This window comes from Bos grunniens, chromosome 10, assembly GCF_055505025.1.
Source record: "Bos grunniens cultivar Pamir isolate PY7600 chromosome 10, Bosgru_T2T1.0, whole genome shotgun sequence".
NCBI classification, from domain to species: domain Eukaryota; kingdom Metazoa; phylum Chordata; class Mammalia; order Artiodactyla; family Bovidae; genus Bos; species Bos grunniens.
Genome location: NC_141174.1, coordinates 95,109,290 through 95,129,002, shown reverse-complemented (window position 1 = coordinate 95,129,002; position 19,713 = coordinate 95,109,290). Strand labels below are relative to the sequence as shown.

Below are 19,713 nucleotides of genomic sequence, written 5' to 3'. Positions count from 1 at the left end.
TAATTAAAATTTAACACATTCACGTAATTAAAACAAAACATATTCAAGTTTAAATTATACATAAACTCAGAACAATTTAAAAAAATCTTTATGGACATGGATTTTTAAAATTCTTATTGAGGCAAATTACACAACAAACATTTATGCAACTTTATAATGTATAAATATAGTACTGCCTCTTTAAAGATGATAATTCAGGCATTTTAGAAGTAGAAACAATATAGGAAGCTTATGATATGCTAAAGATGATAAATTCATGTAATTAAATCTGAGGTCGAATTAGTTAAAGGGGTTCCATAACCAGGACATATGTAATTTAGGTACACTCTGTATTTAACCTACCATGAGGCAGAAAATGTGTATCAACAAGTCAACAAAATATAAGGAAGTATTTTTTCCACAAACTGTACCAATATCAAGTTTAAAATAAGAGTAACATTAAATTAATTAATTTTGACTTATTAAAAAACAAGTCTTTCTCTGACTTGAACAAGAGTTCTAATACGTGATTCTAAATGCTTCTGAGTTCAGAAGTCTAATAAATATCAATCAGCTTTTGTTTTTCACACTTACATCCTGCCTTGATTTGACGTGGTTGATTCGCCAGTGGAAGAATGTTCTCATCAACTCTATCCTTTCCTTTTGCTTGCCTATTGCATGAGACAAGCTAGAAATCACCTGTAAACAGCAACGAGTAAAATGACTTTTTCATATATCAAAAAATGCTAGAAAGAATACTTACGGATCATTACTGTATTCATCTAGGTAACCTCATTATCTTTAAAAAGACCAAAAAACTTCCCCACGTGAATACACTACTTATCAATGAATGAAGGGGAACAAAAGAGGAAAGAAATCTTCATTATGTGTATCCTAGTAATAATCAATAAAATGTTTAGGTGTATGAAAATTAATATGATCACTGGCATTTAATTCAAGAAAAATCATCATACATTGGAGAGTTTTGCTACGTATACAAAATGTTTTTATTCACTAGACTTGAGGGCAGAGACCAGTTTTAAAATATATTTCTAGTCCCTAAGTACCTTTAATAGCTTGGATTAGAAGTTCCTCAATAACTGTTTAATGATTTTCTGGATTCAACAAACTCATAAAAGTAAATAATTAATAGTTACATTTTGGTGTACTTTTTTGGCGATAGTGTTCCTGTTCTTTTAAAAAAAAAAAATCTATGAAGGCTTTTAAATCCTGAGATAATATTCTCTCTTATAAAGAACTGAACAACTGGGCCCATTAAAAGAGATTTAGTAAATTAGGCATATTTGCTGAGAGATATTTATTCTGGTTCTTTAAATAATTTCCAAAAGTGGAAAAGGGCAGGCATTCTAAGATACTAGTAGTATTCTATTAAGCTGTGTAGTGGCACATAGCTGTTCACTTTGTTTTCAAAAACTAGATATGCATGTATACTCTTTTTGTGTGATACACTTTGAAACAAAAAAATTTAATAAAATATTTTAAAACTGTCAAGGACAGGGTTTTGAGGGTAATATAGAAAATGACTGACATTAGTATCATTGTTTCAAAAAAGCAAGCAAGTTATGTAAAATGACTGATTCTACACTGCATCCTATGACACTCTCAAAAAATGTATTTAAAAAATAACCACAGTCTTATCTAGTTCACTAGAACAGTGAGGGCTGCATCTGCAGACAAGTAGCTGAGCTGTCTGCTGTTCTCCAAAAGCCACCGTCCTCCTAGGGGAGCTGTAGGTTTGCTGCCCATCTGCTTTGTTCAAGGCGCTGTTGGGAAGCCCCAGATTAGCACAGACTTGAACCCTACTCAGTGTTCTTGCCTGGAGAATCCCAGGGACGGCGGAGCCTGGTGGGCTGCCATCTATGGGGTCGCACAGCGTCGGACACGACTGAAGCGACTTAGCAGCAGCAGCAGCAGCAGCAGCAGCAGAACCCTACTCTCAAGTTCTTTAAGAGGCTAACAGAAAGCAAAACACACAGTGCTCTTGTGCTTATCAACATAATGAAGAAAGGACTTCATGAATGAATAAAGAAATATCACAGATGGAACGTGGGATATCTATACCCCTCTAAAAGGATGGTTTAAAATGTGGGTAATGCTGGATCCCTGACATTCTCTTTAGGGCAGTTAGGAAGAAAAGATGGGGAAGAAAAAAATAGTGTTCCCACACTCAATATAGCACTCTTTGAGCACACTGAATGTGGTGGCCAAGATAAAATGACATGATCCTAGCACATTTAATATGAAGAATAAATCTTATTTTTATGTATCTACTTTTCTACTAGTTTCTGAAGTGATCTTCCCTTTGTATCTTGTACAATCTAAACACTCAGTTCCTGGCATTTATTACCTAACAAGACATTTACTGACTCTCACTTAAAAAGCAGTATGAGAAAGAAGACCTCATCTTTTCTCCCAATGGAGACCTCATAGGTTTTCTGCAGCTCCTTCAAGCTGTTGATCTGGCTGTACAGTTGTTTTACATCTGCTGCATGTTTCTCTCTCTCTTTTTTCATTTCCATTCGGTGCCAGTCAATAAAATTCAGTCTCCATTTACTTAGTTCAGATATGATGTTTGTCTGAAAAATAAATATGCTGACAATTAAGTAGTTTGCTCCTTAATGCTCCTCATAAAATGACACTGAAATTAGGAAAAAAGTTAAAAAACTCAAAACAAGCATTCAACATAAGAGCTATTAAAAAAAATCCACTAATGAAAACGTGTGCATGTTCAACAAGCCACAGCTCTTCTTAGTTCACACACCATACTAAGTACATACTTTTTTCTCCCATTTTAAGTTACTTTTATAAAATCTTGGATGGCATCACTGACTCAATGGACATGAGTTTGGGTAAACTCCGGGAGTTGGTGATGGACAGGGAGGCCTGGCGTGCTGCGGCCCATGGGGTCGCAAAGAGTCGGACACGACTGAGCGACTGAACTCAACTGTCATTAAAATTTTTTAGGTCTCATTCATTAATAACTAGGACAAATAAAGTCAAGGACTTAAATATCCATATTTAGGTGAATGAGAGAAAAAGGAAATGCAGGACCATGGCTGAGGTCAAGCCACTGGACTGGGATGGTATTTAGACAGAGATGAACAGTGGAGACCATCAGAGTTGATGTTTTCTTCCTGCAAATCATTCATCACAATGGGCACCTTACAATGAATTGCTAAGACTGATCGCTTTTTACCCTACTGACTGGCATAAGTAAAAAGACCAAATAATCATGTTATCAAAAAACAGTGGGGATAACAGTAGGGTTAACTGAACATGTGACAGTCTTGAAATGGTTGGTGGTGTACTACCTCAGTGGACTTACACCATGGTTAGAAGCATGAAACCTGTTCCATGGAGAAAAATTATACCAAAATTTTACTTCTAGAATTTAAGGTTTCAAATATTGGAGAAAATATAGATGCCACAAAACTCTGATGATCATAATTTGTCCGTGTATGTGAATACTCAGTTTAGTTTTCTCAAACTATGTTTCAGAAAAAACTGTCATTTTCTCCACTATATTTTAAGCTGCAGAAAAACTGCCATTTCTGGAATACTTTGTTTTACTTAGGGATCACTAACATCACCAAAATAAAAATAAGTTCTTATCAATTTATCAGTTATACCTTGTGGTTGCTGTAAGTGGCTATAAAATGAATACATGTTGCTAAGATTGGGTCTTGTGCTTCATATAAAACGAGACCATTCCATTAGTCATAGGTATGACGTGGGAAAGGTTCAACAAGTGTCTCTCTCAGTCACACACAGGCTGAGCCATTCAAAATACTGGAGAAGTTCAGGGGAATATGCAGAGCTGTTCCAGCAACTATTTAAAACTGTGCTATTCCAAGTATGGCTTCTGAACTGTCACCTGGGAGCTTGTTAGGCAGTGCTCCATCTTGAACCAGGACTGACTAAGAAGTTGCAGTTTATCAGAATCCCCAGGTGACTCATATGGACAGTAACGACTGAGAAGCACAGATTTACAACACTGGACTGACCTTTGGCAGCTACAGTTTGTTTCGTTTTGAACTTTTTAATTCAAAGAAATGAAGAATAAACAGTGGTCTCGAGCAAAACTGCTACATTACATATTAAACAACTGTAATACCTTAAGACCTGAACTCCAGAGATCAAGCACATTTTCCATCTTTTGAAGGTTTTCATCAGAAATAAGAAAATCGGTCACAATTATTTCATGGGCATCGACAGGACTGGAATTAGACCCTGGTGAGGAAGAGTCAACTAAAAGATTTGAGCTGAAAAAATCCATGACCGGGTGAGGCGGCTTCCTTGGGGATGCTGCTGCTGGTGAAGAAAAGGAAAGTTGGAGTAATCTAATCTGCGTTCTAATCCAGCAGTTTTAAGAAAAAACGCCACACATTATAATGCATTAAATCTGTCTTAAGTGTACTGTGCATCTTATATAATTATTTTTAAAAGTACTGCTTAACAAATTATCCATAGTAGCATTTAAAAATCCTTGCAGTAAGTAATATGCTGAAATTATTCCCCTCACTACCTGGATAATATTCACCAAAGCACAAAATGTTGTATATTAACAAAAACAAGCTAAGGAAAAGTCATACCATCTGTCTTTGAATGACTTGAAGTATTTAAATCACATCCTTTTCCAACTTCCATCCTTGTTTCTCTCACTGCAGGGCTATTTCCTGATGAAAAGAAAGAGGTTTTTCTTTTAATTAAACCTAATCAGTCTTATATAAAATACCTAATCACACATACCTAATAGAAGAAGGTAGCTGTGCGTAAGTAAGATTTTAGAACAAGGAAAATACAGTAGGCTAGGGACAGGAACACTAAGACAAAGAATAAGAAGGAAGGAAAAACTGTGAGACTTAAAAAAGTCTTATTGCATCATTAATAAGTTTAATTCACCCAACAAATATGGATGAAAAAGAATTCAGTTTACTAGTGGCATTCAGTTCATACTGATATAGTGTAAGTGTCATGTCCTACAACACTGGACATTTCTAGGGTCTGCTGCTTTTCACTAGCTCTACTAAAACCTAAGTGACACTGGTTCCCTCCAAATAGGGACTTCTTCACTTCTACCTCAGAAACCTTTAGTCAATACATGGCAAAAAGGAAACTGGAAAAGAACCTCACAAGGATGGCTTTGTCAGACGCTTAGATACTTGGCCAGCTTCAACACAACCTTCTTTACACCAAGCAATGGCAATACCAAGAGTAAAGAGAATGGGGTGATAAATTTACAAAGTTCACTCTAACTAAGTCTATGTATGAATAAGAATGTCTAAATTCACTGAATTTATGCATTTTGATCTCAAATACTTTTTGGAAAGGGCAGAGCAAATACAAATACTTTCATTGTTGTTGCTCAGTCACTCAGTCCTGTCCAACTCTTTGCAACCTCATGGACTGCAGCACACCAGGCTTCCCTGTCCTTCACCATCTCCCAGAGCTTGCTGAAACTCATGTTCATTGAGTCAGTGATGCCATCCAACCATCTCATCCTCTGTCATCCCCTTTCCTCCTGCCTTCAATCTTTGTCAGCATCAGGGTCTTTTCTAATGAGTCGGCTCTTCACATCAGGTGGCCAAAGTACTGGAGCTTCAGTTTTGGCATCAGTCCTTCTAATGAATATTCAGGATTGATTTCTTTTGGGATTGACTGATTTGGTCTCCTTGGAAGTCCAAGGGACTCTCAAGAGTCTTCTCCAACACCACAGTAAAAAGCATCAATTCTTTGGCGTTCAGCTTTCTTTACAGTCCAACTCTTACATCCATCATGACTACTGGAAAAACCATAGCTTTGACTATATTGTAGATGCTAGAAAAGACCAGCATTCTTAGGTCCCAAAGACTCTGCGTATGTGCATGTGGACTCAGTTATGTCTGACTCTTTGCAAGCCCATGGACTGCAGCCTGCAAGGGTCCTCTGTCCGTGGGATTTTTCAAGCAAGAATATGGGAGTGGGTTGTCATTCCCACCTCCAGGGAATTTCCCGACCCAGGGATTGAACTCATGTCTCCTGCATGGGCAGGTGAATTCTTTTGCCACTGAGCCACCTGGAAAGCCCCAAGTGATTGCTGTAGGAGAGTATTTGGGTTTGGGTTTGCTCAGTAGAAAATGCACGTAATTAAAACATGGTCAAGATCACTCATAGAGAATGAATAAATCCAAGGGTCATATCTCTTGAAGATCAACAAAATTTGGGCAGAAACTGTTCAGTGCTAGTATGTTTCAGTGTTAGAAGAAATACACGTTTTGAGGTTCTGGTCCTGTTCGTTGATCTTGTGCTGTAGGATGAGAAGCAATGAGACTCCACGACTATGGAGGGAGAGGAATGGCAGACAGCAGGGCTGTGGCCCCCAAGGCGCCCGAGAGCCTGTGGCTGAGCTGGCTGTGCTGTGCGCTTGGAGGAGGGTTTTTGGGGTTTACCTACTGCTAATAACTGATCATTATCAGGGCTGATTCAGGAGGGTAGTCTGTGCCCCTTGAAAAACACTCATTTTGAGTGAGCTGTTTGGGATCTTGTATTGAATAAGGAACAGACAGTAAAAGGAGCTTCATCCTCCTTTCTCCACCTTTCACTCACTCATCTATCAACACACATCCTGGTTTGTATTAGTTCTCAGTTCTTTCAGTAACACAGTTCCCAAGTGGGTTCGTCCTCGTGGTGACAATCCAGACAGTCCTCCAGGCCCAGATAAATGCTGCTGACAAAGTCCGATCACGTGGTCATGAACTTAAGGGGTTCTGCGGGCTATCTATGGACTATCTCCAGTTTGGGGGCTTGGGAATTTCATTTCCAGTGTTTCTCGGCATAAAACCATTGTATTGAAAGAGATGCAACACCCTACACTAAGAGACATGTAATTGCTACAGTGTTTGCTTTAATTTTATGATTTTTCATAAGACAGTCAAACGAAGTTCAAATAAAAATTCAACTGTCATATAAGAGCCAAGAAAAACATATTAAAATGTAAACTCTCCCCCAGATGACAGACATATACTGTTGATTGAGAAGAAGCACTACAGAAGTATTTTCACTATCATAAATCAACAGAATTAAAAAGCTCAGTAAACATCTTAAATTAAGGGACATCTTGAAAAATATACATAACCTGAATTTTGAAGAATATCATCAATTATAGCAGGAATTTTAATATCTGGCACTGCTTCTGCCTTTGAATGAGACGGCTGTGAAACACCTGCTTCAATATTTGGAGTCACTATAGCGTAACGAAGCAGTTCTTCATACTCTTCCTATGAAAAGCCAACAACAACAAAAATGCATTATACCCCTGTCACAATGGACATTCTGGTAAAGGAATGGTCACAAAGATGTTTTCTACTTCAGTTTTCAAAACAGTATGCCCAAACAACAGAAAGAAATGTGTACTTGGGATTTATGTTTTTCATTCATCATTTACTTTCTTGTAGTAAGTGAAATTTCTTAAAAACAAGCAAGAAATTCAACAAATAGACCTACCCCAATTTCTTCTGGTGATAATGCTTTAGCACCCATATGCTTTCAGCATGTCAATTTAAAGCAGTGACACAAAGATTACTGGGGCATTTTCCTGAAGCCTATCAGCAGCTACAACACACAAGAACCTTCTCTCAACTGGCAACTGCTTGCAGGGGAGAAAAAGACCCAGTCATGCCTGTTTGGAATTTAGTTCCATGATGCTGTTCCCAAAGACTCTACAGTGGGAGGGTCTAGGGATGAAAAGTAGTTTTGGCTCTTATCGCCTCCTGCCCCACCCAATTCTACAACCACCCTGAGTCTCTTTTCATATATAAGCATGGAAAGAGTCTAAGAGAAATACTGGTAGAGAAAGAATAATAAGGCGAAAAAGAGAACACGAATGCCAACCTGTTCAGTTCTACCTGCTGGCAACATCATGGCACATGAGAAAAGAGGATTAAAAAATGGCAGGTCACCAAGGGTAGGCACTACAGGAATATTCCTCAAGGTTAAAGCAAAAAGGAATTTCCTGATACAGATAGATAGATATTTGTTTAGCCAAGTCAAAAAAAATTCTCTCAGTACTGGAACTTAGTCTCTGTTCAAAAGGGGCTGGTCACTGAGGCCACATATATTCCTATTAAGGACTTCTAAGAGTCTTTTTTTTAAATTAATTTCTTTATTTTGGCTGCATTGGGTCTTAGTTGTGGCATGCAGGATTTTTAGTTGCACATGCAGCTAGCTGAAGTCCCTCTAAGGGTCTTATGGCACGGACCTAGAGAATGTCTTTGCATTAGGAATTGGGGGAAGGTTTAAAAGCTATGAAGTCTCTTACTCTATTATTTAATATTAATTTTTCTCCATAAAAAGTTCAGATACAGAAAATTCCATTATCATCATTAGTCATAAGTGTCTTATTATTTGATTCACCATCAGGATGAAGAGTTAAGTGATGCTCCAAATTACCTCCTTGAAATGTCACAGTAACTACGTGCTGAATTGAATTAACAGAGATTGTCTACATCAAAGAAAGAGCCCCACCTTTAATAAGAACATTAGGATACAGTATGGGTGTTTGAAAATTAGTAACCCGTATTGTTTCCCTATGGGTTTCTGTGAGTAAGAATACTTAACTAAACACACCCAAGTATTTTGCTATCTTTAACTTTTTAGAATCTACTTCCTCTGGAGGCAGTAACAACTAGCCAGCCACATCAGCTCTGCTCAGTTAGCTTATTACCACAGGAATAAACTGTGCCTCAAGGAATGGAGGGGAAGGGCCAGTCAATGACTTTAACTTGAGGCTTCCCTAGTTTGACCTCAGAAAAGGGAGAAAGATCCAAACACATATTTCTAAGTTCCCACAACAATCAGTATGAGTTAAAGGGGATGTAAATACGTATACATTAATAATGTTTAATATACATATATATTTTAACTGCCTTTAAGGGAAAAAATGGAAAAATTAGTCATTTAAACAATTATTTACATTTCATATATGCAGACACAGGCCAAATGGGTTATTTTTTAGTTTAGGATAAATATAAATAATATCATCTTCCTTTTTCATACCTTTAAAAAAAATTGGAGTATAATTTATTTTTATGAATTTATTTATTTTTAATTGAAGGTTAATTGCTTTACAGTATTGTGTTGGTTTCTGCCAAACATCAACAGGAATGAGCCACAGGTATACCCATGTCCCCTCCCTCGTATACCTCCTTCCCACCTCCCTCCCTATCCCACCTCTCGAGGTTGTTACAGAGCCCCAGTCTGAGCTCCTGAGTCATACAGCAAACTCCCATTTGGCTATCTGCTTTACATGTGGTAACGTATATTTCCATGTTACTCTTTCATACAACCCACCCTCTCCTTCCCTCCCTGCCCCAACCCCGTGTCCCTAAGTCTGCTCTCTACGTCTGTGTCTAAGATTGGAGTACAACTGCTTTACAATGCTGTGTTAGTTTCCGCTGTACAGAAACGTGGATCAGCCATAGGTATACATACATCCCTTCCCTCTGGAGCCTCCCTCCCACCCACCCCTCTGTTCCACACCTCTAGGTCATCACAGAGCACTGAGCTGAGCTTAATAATCTCTCCTTAACTGTCAAAGATAACCTGCCTTAAGGTAAAAAAGAACCCTAATGACCAAAAATTGTAATTCTGCCTCCCCCCTCAATCGCTGGACTGATGTGACCCTATAATAGAGCTAAACCCATGCCTACCAAGTGTGGTCAGGGCAACTGGCTGACACTTCAAAGTTGTGATTAGAGGAAATGATAAGTCAATAAGTACTACGGATGCTGCCTATCCTTCAGCATTTATCATCATCGGTCTTATGAAGCATTCACATGTTGGAAACAGTAATGAAAATGCCCTTACGGGGAATACTGATTTATGAGGGGCTTTTGTACTAAGTGTCTGGTGTTAAATATTTACTATATATGTCAAAGTATATAGTTACTTTATGTTACTTTAAACATTATTTTTGGCATTTATATTTTTAAATGTTTCCAGTAATGGAATATGGGAAGGCTTTCAATTGTTGTCAAGGACCAGTAGAGTCATAAGTTGAGGGTTACTAAAAACAGAATCTCAGTTAGGGTAGCATTCTAAGCACCGGTAACCAATAACACAAAATGATTTCTGGCATGTCTAGAAGATTCTTCCCCCTCCATCTCTTAAAATTCTACTCTAGAGATTTCTTTTGACATAAAGCTTTGTTTCTCGACAAAAATGACAACACGAGATCTTACAAGGTGTTCACATTATAAGGTCTTATAAGGGTTCTGGACCCAACAATTACAAAGTGTGATTTGTAAGCAATTCTCCGACACCACTTGGGTGTCTCAATTCTGACACTTTCCAGCAGAGGCGGCATCAGATTCCACAGGTTGAGGGTTAGTCCCATGACTGCCCTCCCTGCCCCACACTTCAGATGCCAGTCCAAGGCCAGATTATCATCTGTGCTTCAGACCAACCAGCTATGGACCAGAGTGGGTTTGACTCATTTGCTAGAGGGTTCACAGAACACAGAGAAACATAATACTAGACCGCCAGTTTATTATAAAAGGCTGTACTCCAGGAACAGCCAGAGGGAAGGGATATACAGGGCAAGGTACGAGGAAGGGGTGTGGCGCTTCCATGCCCTCTCCTGACAGGCCAGTCACTCCGCACCTCCACGCGTTCTCCAATGGGAAGTTCCCCAAACCCAGTCCTTTTGGGTTTTTATGGGTCTTTATTAATAGGCACAACTGATTAAATCACTGACCACTGGCGACTGATTCAACTTCCAGGCCCTCTCCCCTCCCTCACGGTGGGGGAGTGTGTGTGATGGCAATTTCCAACCAGCTAATCATGTGGTTGGCCTTCTCCTGGCAACCAGTCTTCATCCTTGGCTGAAGTCCAAAAGTTATGTCATCAACGTAACAAAAAATACCTTCATTTCCTCACTAGTTAGGAAATTCCAATATTTTTAGGAGCTCTGTGCCAGAAATGTGAGGATGACCAAATATTTTTATTATAAATCACAGTATCACTGGTATGCCTAAGTTAAACCGTTCTCTTTTGAAGAAGTTGGAATACAGAAAAGATGAAGGATGCAGTAAAGCACTGTCACCTAAAAAGAAAGCACGAAATGGGGGAGATACCATTCAAAGGGAAGGCAAGGATGAAACATCTATGTCACAATTTCAGACCACTTTTACCCTAGTAAAAACTCACGGATACTTTTCCAATAGCTTCCCAATTCCTCAACCTGTAATTTCAATTAAAGGAACACATTTGTTTCATAAAATATTTCCCTAAAGCTTCTGTCATCTTCCACGGTGTCAAACGCCACTTATTCTACTTAGGCATAAACATACCATCCAGCTTTTCCCCTCTTAAGAGGGAGAAAACCCAAGATAGACCATGTCAGTATTCTCCCATTTAAAATCTACTCTAGAAATCTTAATCCATATTTTTGATGGTAAAACGTTTAGAATTAACAGGAATTTAAAACATTTCGTATGAAAGCCACACCTTGCATAGTCGGTGTACCTGTCACTGCCCAGGTCCTGGGCACCAGCGGGTGCTCGATGGTGCGGCAACAGGGGCCAGAACCAAGAGTGGAACACTGGGGAGTCTAGGGCCCCAGAACTCTGGACAGTTTCCACATCAGGCTGATTTGCATTAAAGTGAAAGCAACACTCATGAGACAGAGCTACAAAGAGAAAATTTCAACCAAAAAAGTGTTTCTTCAGATTTTCAGCTTCTCCTCTCATTTTATTTTTTGGAGCTTTGGTACAGAGAATGCTAAAAGAGTTCATGATTATTTTCTGAAAGGTTAATTAAAACAATGCAAGGTATTTTTCCAAGTGTGTAAAATAATTCCCAACATTTGATATCATTATAATTTTACACACATTATAAACGTATTATAGTTATGAATGTAAAGGCATGAATGAATGAGAAATGTATTCTTAGGTTTTCCTCATACTGTCATGTATTTGAAATAAGAAAGTCATAGTAAATTTAGACATGTCTTCCTACCTGAAGATCTGAGGAGACAGAACTGCCTCGGTTGGAGTCTTCTTGCAAAACCGGAGGTGAGCATATCTCCCCATCTGATGACATTCTGTATAAATACTATAAAACAGTAAAAGCTAACTTTAGTTTATTTTTTTGCAATATTTAAACTAAAATAAAATGCTTTCTAAATATGAGTGTATGTGTGTGTGTATTGTGTGTAATTACATCCTATCCTGGAAACAATAATCATTCAACATGTTAAAATCATTCAACATACTGAACACCCACAGACAAAAATCACTGGGTAAGAAAAAAATACTCAGCTCCCAAGTAGGGAGCTTATGATGTGGTCAAGGAGATGAGGTAAACACATGAAAAGACTAAAGGAAAATGGAAGCTCCTCAGAAACAGCCACAGCGGGGGGTGTGGATCATCATAGAGTGTGACTGATGTTGAACAACGCATGAGCACCTAGATGCTGTGTCTTCTCCTACGAGACACTGAACCCAGAGGGAATGAACGATTTGTGTAAATTCTCTGCTTGGGGAACTGACCTTTTGGGAATACTCTTTTAAGAAAAGCAAGATTATACAGAACAACAAATTCTAATACCATGCAAAGAAACACTGTTTAAGATCTTAACCAAAAAATAAGTAATGATATAAGTACTATTAGTGACAAGTACATAAATTATTTCAAAGGCAAATAATGACTATTCAAAATGATCTGAATACCAGTTATATGTAAGACTTGGGGAGAAAGGGAAGATGAAGAAGTCCTTGTCCTCAAGGACTTTGCAATCTACAAGAAGGGCTAGACATGCATATACTGCTGCTGCTGCTAAGTCGTGTCAGTCATGTCCGACTCTGTGTGACCCCATAGACAGCAGCCCAACAGGCTCCTCTGTCCTTGGGAGTCTCCAGGTAAGAACACTGGAGTGGGCTGCCATTTCCTTCTCCAATGCATGAAAGTGAAAAGTGAAAGTGAAGTCGCTCAGTCGTGTCCGACTCTTAGTGACCCCATGGACTGCAGCCTACCAGGCTCCTCTGTCCATAGGATTTTCCAGGCAAGAGTACTGGAGTGGGGTGCCACTGCCTTCCCTGCTTTGAGCAGCAGTATGATTTTAAGGATGTTATAAATTTAATTACTTTTGAAAAAAGTGCTGTTAAATACTAAAACAACAGAAGCACAAAGTAGAAAGGTTGGAGTAGCCTGTTTCATGGGGTAGGACAGTGAGGGTGTGAAGAAATGGGAAGAGCCGACTGGGGTGTTGAGACCTGAAAGACAGATAAAAGATTAAAGGATATGTGCGGCAACAGTGCAGCATAGGCAAAGACAAAGAGATGTAGACATATATGCCAGGAACTTCAAGTATTTTGTGAGGCTGGAGCAAAGGGCACAGATCAGGGTTTGGCTAAGGATGCAACAGGCAAGGTGAGGAGCTGCCAGATCATGGAAGATCACAATTACATCATGTTAAAAAGTTTCGCCTTTTTTCTAGGAGAAGTTATTAAACTCTTAATTAAACAAGTGATAACATGATCAGGCTTGTCTTTTAGAAAGATCACTCTGGCAGCTTTCAGGATGGATTTGAGAGGTGGGATACTAAAGAGAGAGCAACTGAGAGCCAACTGCAGTAGTCCAAGACATGTATGTTCCTTCTGGCAGTAATCCGAGGAGATAAACGGGGTCAGAGGTATGACTCTAAGTTGCGTCATGGCAGTGGAAATTCGAGACTGTGATCAATAATCGGTTAAGGGGTTAAAGGGAAGAATTGCTGGTCTGGCCCAGATTTCTGGCTGGCAACGATGGATGGTAGTGATACTCTCCAAGGCAAGGAATACAGGAAGATGAGTAGGCTGGGGGAAGGGTAATGTGGTCTCATTATCAGACTTACTGGGGTGAGGTGACTCTAAGGCACTGAAGTGAGGCTGCACGTATGCAGTATCTGGCCATGCCAGTTATTTGACGCACAACTCCAAGTACCGCCACTCACAATGGCTACAAGGTGAAAGGTGCTTCATGGAGTTAAGCAAAGTGGGAGCCTTACACTGGAGGTAAAGGTTTGGAAATTCATTTTGAGGAATCAGCATAATGGGAACTGCTGATAAAAGGGAGATGTTAAGATCACCTAGGAAAAGAAGTGTGAGTTCTTATTCTGAGGTCCCTAGACCCAAACCATGTGCAGTATTTTTTAGCGCATGCATATTTTTTCTAGAAAGAGGCTCCTCATCTTCCAGTATGTGTCCGGAGGGTACTAAAGCCTTAGTAAAGTTAAGGACCACTACTGTAGCTGGGATGGGCTTCCCTTGCGGTTCACTAGGTAAAGAATCCACCTGAAATGCAGAAGACACTGGTTCAATCTCTGGGTCGGGAAGATGCCTGGAGAAGGAAATGGCAACCCACTCCAGTATTCTTGTCTGGAAAATTCCATGGACAGAGGAGCTTGGCAGGCTACAGTCCATGGGGTCGCAAGAGTGGGACATGACTTAGTGATTACACCACCACCACTGTAACAAGAGCAAAGTTAAAATAAGAACTGCTAATATTTAAAGGATAAGTGAAGAGGAACCAAAAATGATGGAAAAGGAAGTCAGAACAATAGAACATTGAGAACAGCATCACAAAAACTTCCAGGAGGGAATGGTCAGAGACAGATGCCAAAGGAAGATGAGAATCTGGCAGAATCCCTTGAGTTTGGTAATCAGAAGTCGCTGGGGCATTTGCCTGAACAATTTCAGTGGAAAGTAGAACAAGTCTTAATCAAGTAGGCTGAAAATTACCAGATGAAGAAACTGAAGGAGAAAGGGCAGATCCAGGTAGAAGTGCAGTATTAGAATGGAAATACAGATTGAGGCTAGACTATGGAAAGGAAATATTAACTGTATTCAATGAGCATTACTGTGTACACAAGATAAGTAAACTAAATCTCAGCATGACTGACTTTAGTTAAGCCAATTAGGGAGGATAAAATAAGCACATGCATCTGCAGCAAGGAAGGCTGCTTTAAGGGACTCAAATCCACCACTGTGGTAACTTTGTCCTTTCTGTTTCCATTCACGTCTTCCTTTAGGATGTGTCTGAAGACTGGTAATAAGGGGGCTGGGATTGGGGGTACACAAATAAGCTGAAAATCATGGTCACATCTCAAAAAGAGCTTCTATATATATATATATATACATATCCTGCAGATGCAAAACAGTATACTTTTAGAAAATATGCTATAAATCTTCCATCTGTCCTGCTTTGATGACATCAAAAGTATGACAATTTATCTAAAACCCTACAACAGTAGTATTTCCTTATTGTTTCTAGTTCTGAGACAAAGGAGAAAATCAAACTTGCTTTGATGGAAAGCAGATGGACATCAGACAATCAAATTTTCAGAATTCTCTAACCCAAGAGCTCAGAAATCACGAGATAAAAAGTTCTGAGCATTTGTCTAAGGCCAAAGAAGTCAAATTAGATCTTGGTAATTACCTGGCTGTTACTGGAAGCGGGGTCCAGGAATTCAAATTAATCCCCAGGAGGCACTGGAAGAGTGAATTAACGTGCAAGCTGGCAGCTGAGTGAGGTTTCTGCGGCCTTGACCGGTCCTAAATGCAGGCAAGGGGGTGCGCCCGCCCCTCCCCACGCCACGGACTACAGGCAGAGGAAAAGGCAGCTGCGAGCAAGCACAGGGCTACAAGTTCTCTTACCGCTGTGTCACATCAAATTGTTACTTAAATACAATGAAGTGTCACACACGGTCATTTTACCCCATACGTCTTAAATGACCCGAACCTACAGCTGCAATACCGTTATTACACTTCAGGCAACTTTCCTTCCTGCCCTCTCTTCCCCGACGCGGAGGAGGGGAAATCTCTCGATCTTGCCGTCCCGCAGCAGCTCAAGGGCCCTACTTTTCGGAAGACGCCCCCAACCCCGTCATGTCCGATCCCCAGGGGCTGCAACCCCGGCCGAGGCTATTTAAATCCCACTCCAGAGCCTCCGCCAGGGGCGCCGCTTACCCACCTCCGAGGCTCTCTGCAAACCCCAACTCCACGCTCCGTATCTTCTCCCCTCGTCGCCGCTGCAACAACAGCGAGTCCAACAGCTTCCCCAGCAGCAACCTGACAGTTTCAAACTGCAAAGAGGAAGTAAAGACGGCCCTGGGCATTGGCCGCGAGCTTCAGCAACCTGCCGTCTGATTGGTCCGGGCGTCGGGGGCGGGGCTCCGGACCGGGGGAGGGTGAAGCCGGAGTGAAGTTGCTTCCGGAGAGAAGCAGCCTGGCTATGGCTGGTTCGGAGAGGGAGCAGTCTTAGGTAGCTCCGCCCCGTGGTCAGAAGCCCGAAATCAGTGCGGTTCTGGCCTGAGGGTTACCGGGCAACCCTGAGAACCGATTTGGTTAGACTGCCAAGCAGGACTGAAGTCAGCTAGAGTGGAATACTGTTGTCTTTTCGAAAATGCCCGTAGTCTATGCGTGTGGTCCTCAGGCATATGAATTGTTTCCTTCCTCCGGTGCACCACGACAGAATCACTACCCCCGCCACCTGCTGATTACTTCAATCTTGGGCAAGACTGAATTTTTAACAAAGACCAACAGTGATTCACCTAGAATCCAGACATCCTGGAACGTAAAGTCAAGTGGGCCTTAGAAAGCATCACTACAAAAAAAAAAAAAAAAGAAAGCATCACTACGAACAAAGCTATTGGAGGTGATGGAATTCCAGTTGAGCTATTTCAAATCCTGAAAGATGATGCTGTGAAAATGCTGCGCTCAATATGCCAGCAAATTTGGAAAACTCAGCAGTGGCCACAGGACTGGAAAAGGTCAGTTTTCATTCCAATCCCAAAGAAAGGCAATGCCAAAGAATGCTCAAACTACCGCATGATTGCACTCATCTCACATGCTAGTAAAGTAATGCTCAAAATTCTCCAAGCCAGGCTTCAGCAATACATGAACCATGAACTTCCTGATGTTCAAGCTGGTTTTAGAAAAGGCAGAGGAACCAGAGATCAAATTTCCAACATCCGCTGGATCATGGAAAAAGCAAGTTCCAGAAAAACATCTATTTCTGCTTTATTGACTATGCCAAAGCCTTTGACTGTGTGGATCACAATAAACTGTGGAAAATTCTGAAAGAGATGGGAATACCAGACCACCTCACCTGCCTCTTGAGAAATCTGTATGCAGGTTAGGAAGCAACAGTTAGAACTGGACATGGAACAACAGACTGGTTCCAAATAGGAAAAGGAGTACGTCAAGGCTGTTTATTGTCACCCTGCTTATTTAACTTATATGCAGAGTACATCATGAGAAACGCTGGGCTGGAAGAAGCACAAGCTGGAATCAAGATTGCTGGGAGAAATATCAATAATCTCAGATATGCAGATGATACCACCCTTATGGCAGAAAGTGAAGAGGAACTCAAAAGCCTCTTGATGAAAGTGAAAGTGGAGAGTGAAAAAGTTGGCTTAAAGCTCAACATTCAGAAAACGAAGATCATGGCATCTGGTCCCATCACTTCATGGCAAATAGATGGGGAAACGGTGGAAACAGTGTCAGACTTTATTTTGGGGAGCTCCAAAATCACTGCAGATGGTGACTGCAGCCATGAAATTAAAAGACGCTTACTCCTTGGAAGGAAAATTATGACCAACCTAGATAGCATATTGAAAAGCAGAGACATTACTTTGCCAACAAAGGTTCGTCTAGTCAAGACTATGGTTTTTCCAGTGGTCATGTATGGCTGTGAGAGTTGGACTATGAAGAAGGCTGAGTGCCGAAGAATTGATGCTTTATCTTTTAATTTTATTTTTAAACTTTACAAATTGTATTAGTTTTGCCAAATATCAAAATGAATCCGCCACAGGTATACATGTGTTCCCCATCCTGAACCCTCCTCCCTCCTCCTCCCCATACCATCCCTCTGGGTCGTCCCAGTGCACTAGCCCCAAGCATCCAGTATCGTGCATCGAACCTGGACTGGCAACTCATTTCATACATGATATTATACATGTTTCAATGCCATTCTCCCAAATCTTCCCACCCTCTCCCTCTGCAACAGAGTCCATAAGACTGTTCTATACATCAGTGTCTCTTTTGCTGTCTTGTACACACGGTTATTGTTAGCATCTTTCTAAATTCCATATATATGCGTTAGTATACTGTACTGGTGTTTTTCTTTCTGGCTTCACTCTGTATAATAGGCTCCAGTTTCATCCACCTCATTAGAACTGATTCAAATGTAGAATTGATGCTTTTGAAATGTGGTGTTGGAGAAGACTCTTGAGAGTCCCTTGGACTGCAAGATCCAACCAGTCCATTCTGAAGGAGATCAGCCCTGGGATTTCTTTGGAAGGAATGGTGCTAAGGCTGAAACTCCAGTACTTTGGCCACCTCATGTGAAGAGTGGACTCATTGGAAAAGACTCTGACGCTGGGAGGGATTGGGTGCAGGAGGAGAAAGGGACGGCAGAGGATGAGATGGCTGGATGGCATCACTGACTCGATGGACATGAGTCTGAGTGAACTCTGGGAGTTGGTGATGGACAGGGAGGCCTGGTGTCCTGCGATTCATGGGGTTGCAAAGAGTCGGACACGACTGAGCAACTGAACTGAACTGAACAGTGATTATGATTGCAGGGGTCTGTGGACCACACTTTACGAAACTGCTAGACTAGGTTATATTAATGACTTCAGACGTGTCAGATTGCAAGGCAAGCCCTTCTGGTGAAGCGAGTGTTGCCCTTAGAGTCATTGTTAAGTACATCCTGGTTGTATCACCTACTTACTGTCACCTTGGATAATGCTATCCACATATAGGGTTGTAGGGGGATTAAATGACTTACTATATTTAAAAATACCTATCACACAAACATCAAAAAACTAGCCTTTCAGCTTGTATTGGCATAACTGCTAGAGGTACGTTAGGATCCACATTGCAAAGGGAATGTTCCAGGCTGAAGAGCAAGTAATGAGATCCTGGTGAATTTTCAGGCTCCCTGTGGTACCTAGAGGATGAAGTATCCGTTTCTTTTTCTGTAGATAGAAGTGGCATAACCTGGATCTCACCTACTTACCTGTGAGTAGAGCCAGACTTCTATTTATGCAAGCAATGAGATAAGAAGAGCACCAGCAGTTTCTTTGGCACAAGCTATATTTGTTCCCCGTCCTCCATCTTTTCCATGCTTATTATAAGGACAAATTCCTATTGATAGATAAAAATTCACAACTGGTTCAAAAATCTGTTTTTAAATTGGATTGCCACATGGTGACCCCTTACAAGGTAATTGTTTCTGATTCATTATCCCTGTGCCTTCTTGTACTTGGCTCCATGTTTCTCTTCTCTATCTCTTTGAGGGGCAGATTTTCATAGAAAATTGATGGGTAAGCCATCACCACTCTTCCATGAAGCCACATTTAAAAGAGAGAACAAACCTGTCTCTATGTTATTAATTTAGAACAGACTCTTTTCCAAGGTTCCTACAGGGGGAGCCAAAGAGAGGAGACTAGTACTCCCACAAATCCATAAAAATTGAATTGCCAGCTTGAACCCTGTATGCTTACTCATTCAACAAATATTTATCTAACAGTCATCATGTACAAAGCATTCTGTTGGTACTAGGAATATAATGGTAAGCAAAATAGACATACTCTGCTGTCATGGAACTTAGTCTAACTGGAAAAAACAAAGTTAACAACGACAAACCTCCCTCACAAATGCATAAATAATTATGAATTATGTTTGAAGTGAG

At 40.5% G+C, this 19,713-nt stretch overlaps 1 protein-coding gene across 11 annotated transcripts in view; it reads right to left on the bottom strand.

Annotated features, from left to right (window-relative positions):
• Positions 1-19,473, bottom strand: part of POC5 (POC5 centriolar protein) — a 34,399-nt gene extending 14,926 nt beyond the window's left edge. The window contains exons 1-8 of one of the 11 annotated variants that reach the window (XM_086323200.1): positions 15,988-19,473; positions 15,454-15,615; positions 11,995-12,090; positions 7,115-7,256; positions 4,593-4,676; positions 4,115-4,308; positions 2,400-2,576; positions 574-678 (exon numbers count right to left, since the gene is read on the bottom strand). In XM_086323200.1, the coding sequence (XP_086179326.1) occupies positions 574-678; positions 2,400-2,576; positions 4,115-4,308; positions 4,593-4,676; positions 7,115-7,256; positions 11,995-12,078 (786 nt within the window). In that variant the 5' untranslated portion in view covers positions 12,079-12,090; positions 15,454-15,615; positions 15,988-19,473. Of the gene's footprint in view, positions 1-573; positions 679-2,399; positions 2,577-4,114; positions 4,312-4,592; positions 4,677-7,114; positions 7,257-11,994; positions 12,091-15,453; positions 15,638-15,987 lie in introns of all 11 variants that reach the window. The other 10 variants (XM_086323201.1, XM_086323197.1, XM_086323195.1 and 7 more) reach the window with 10 other exon arrangements.
• Between the last annotated feature and the right edge of the window lie 240 nt (positions 19,474-19,713).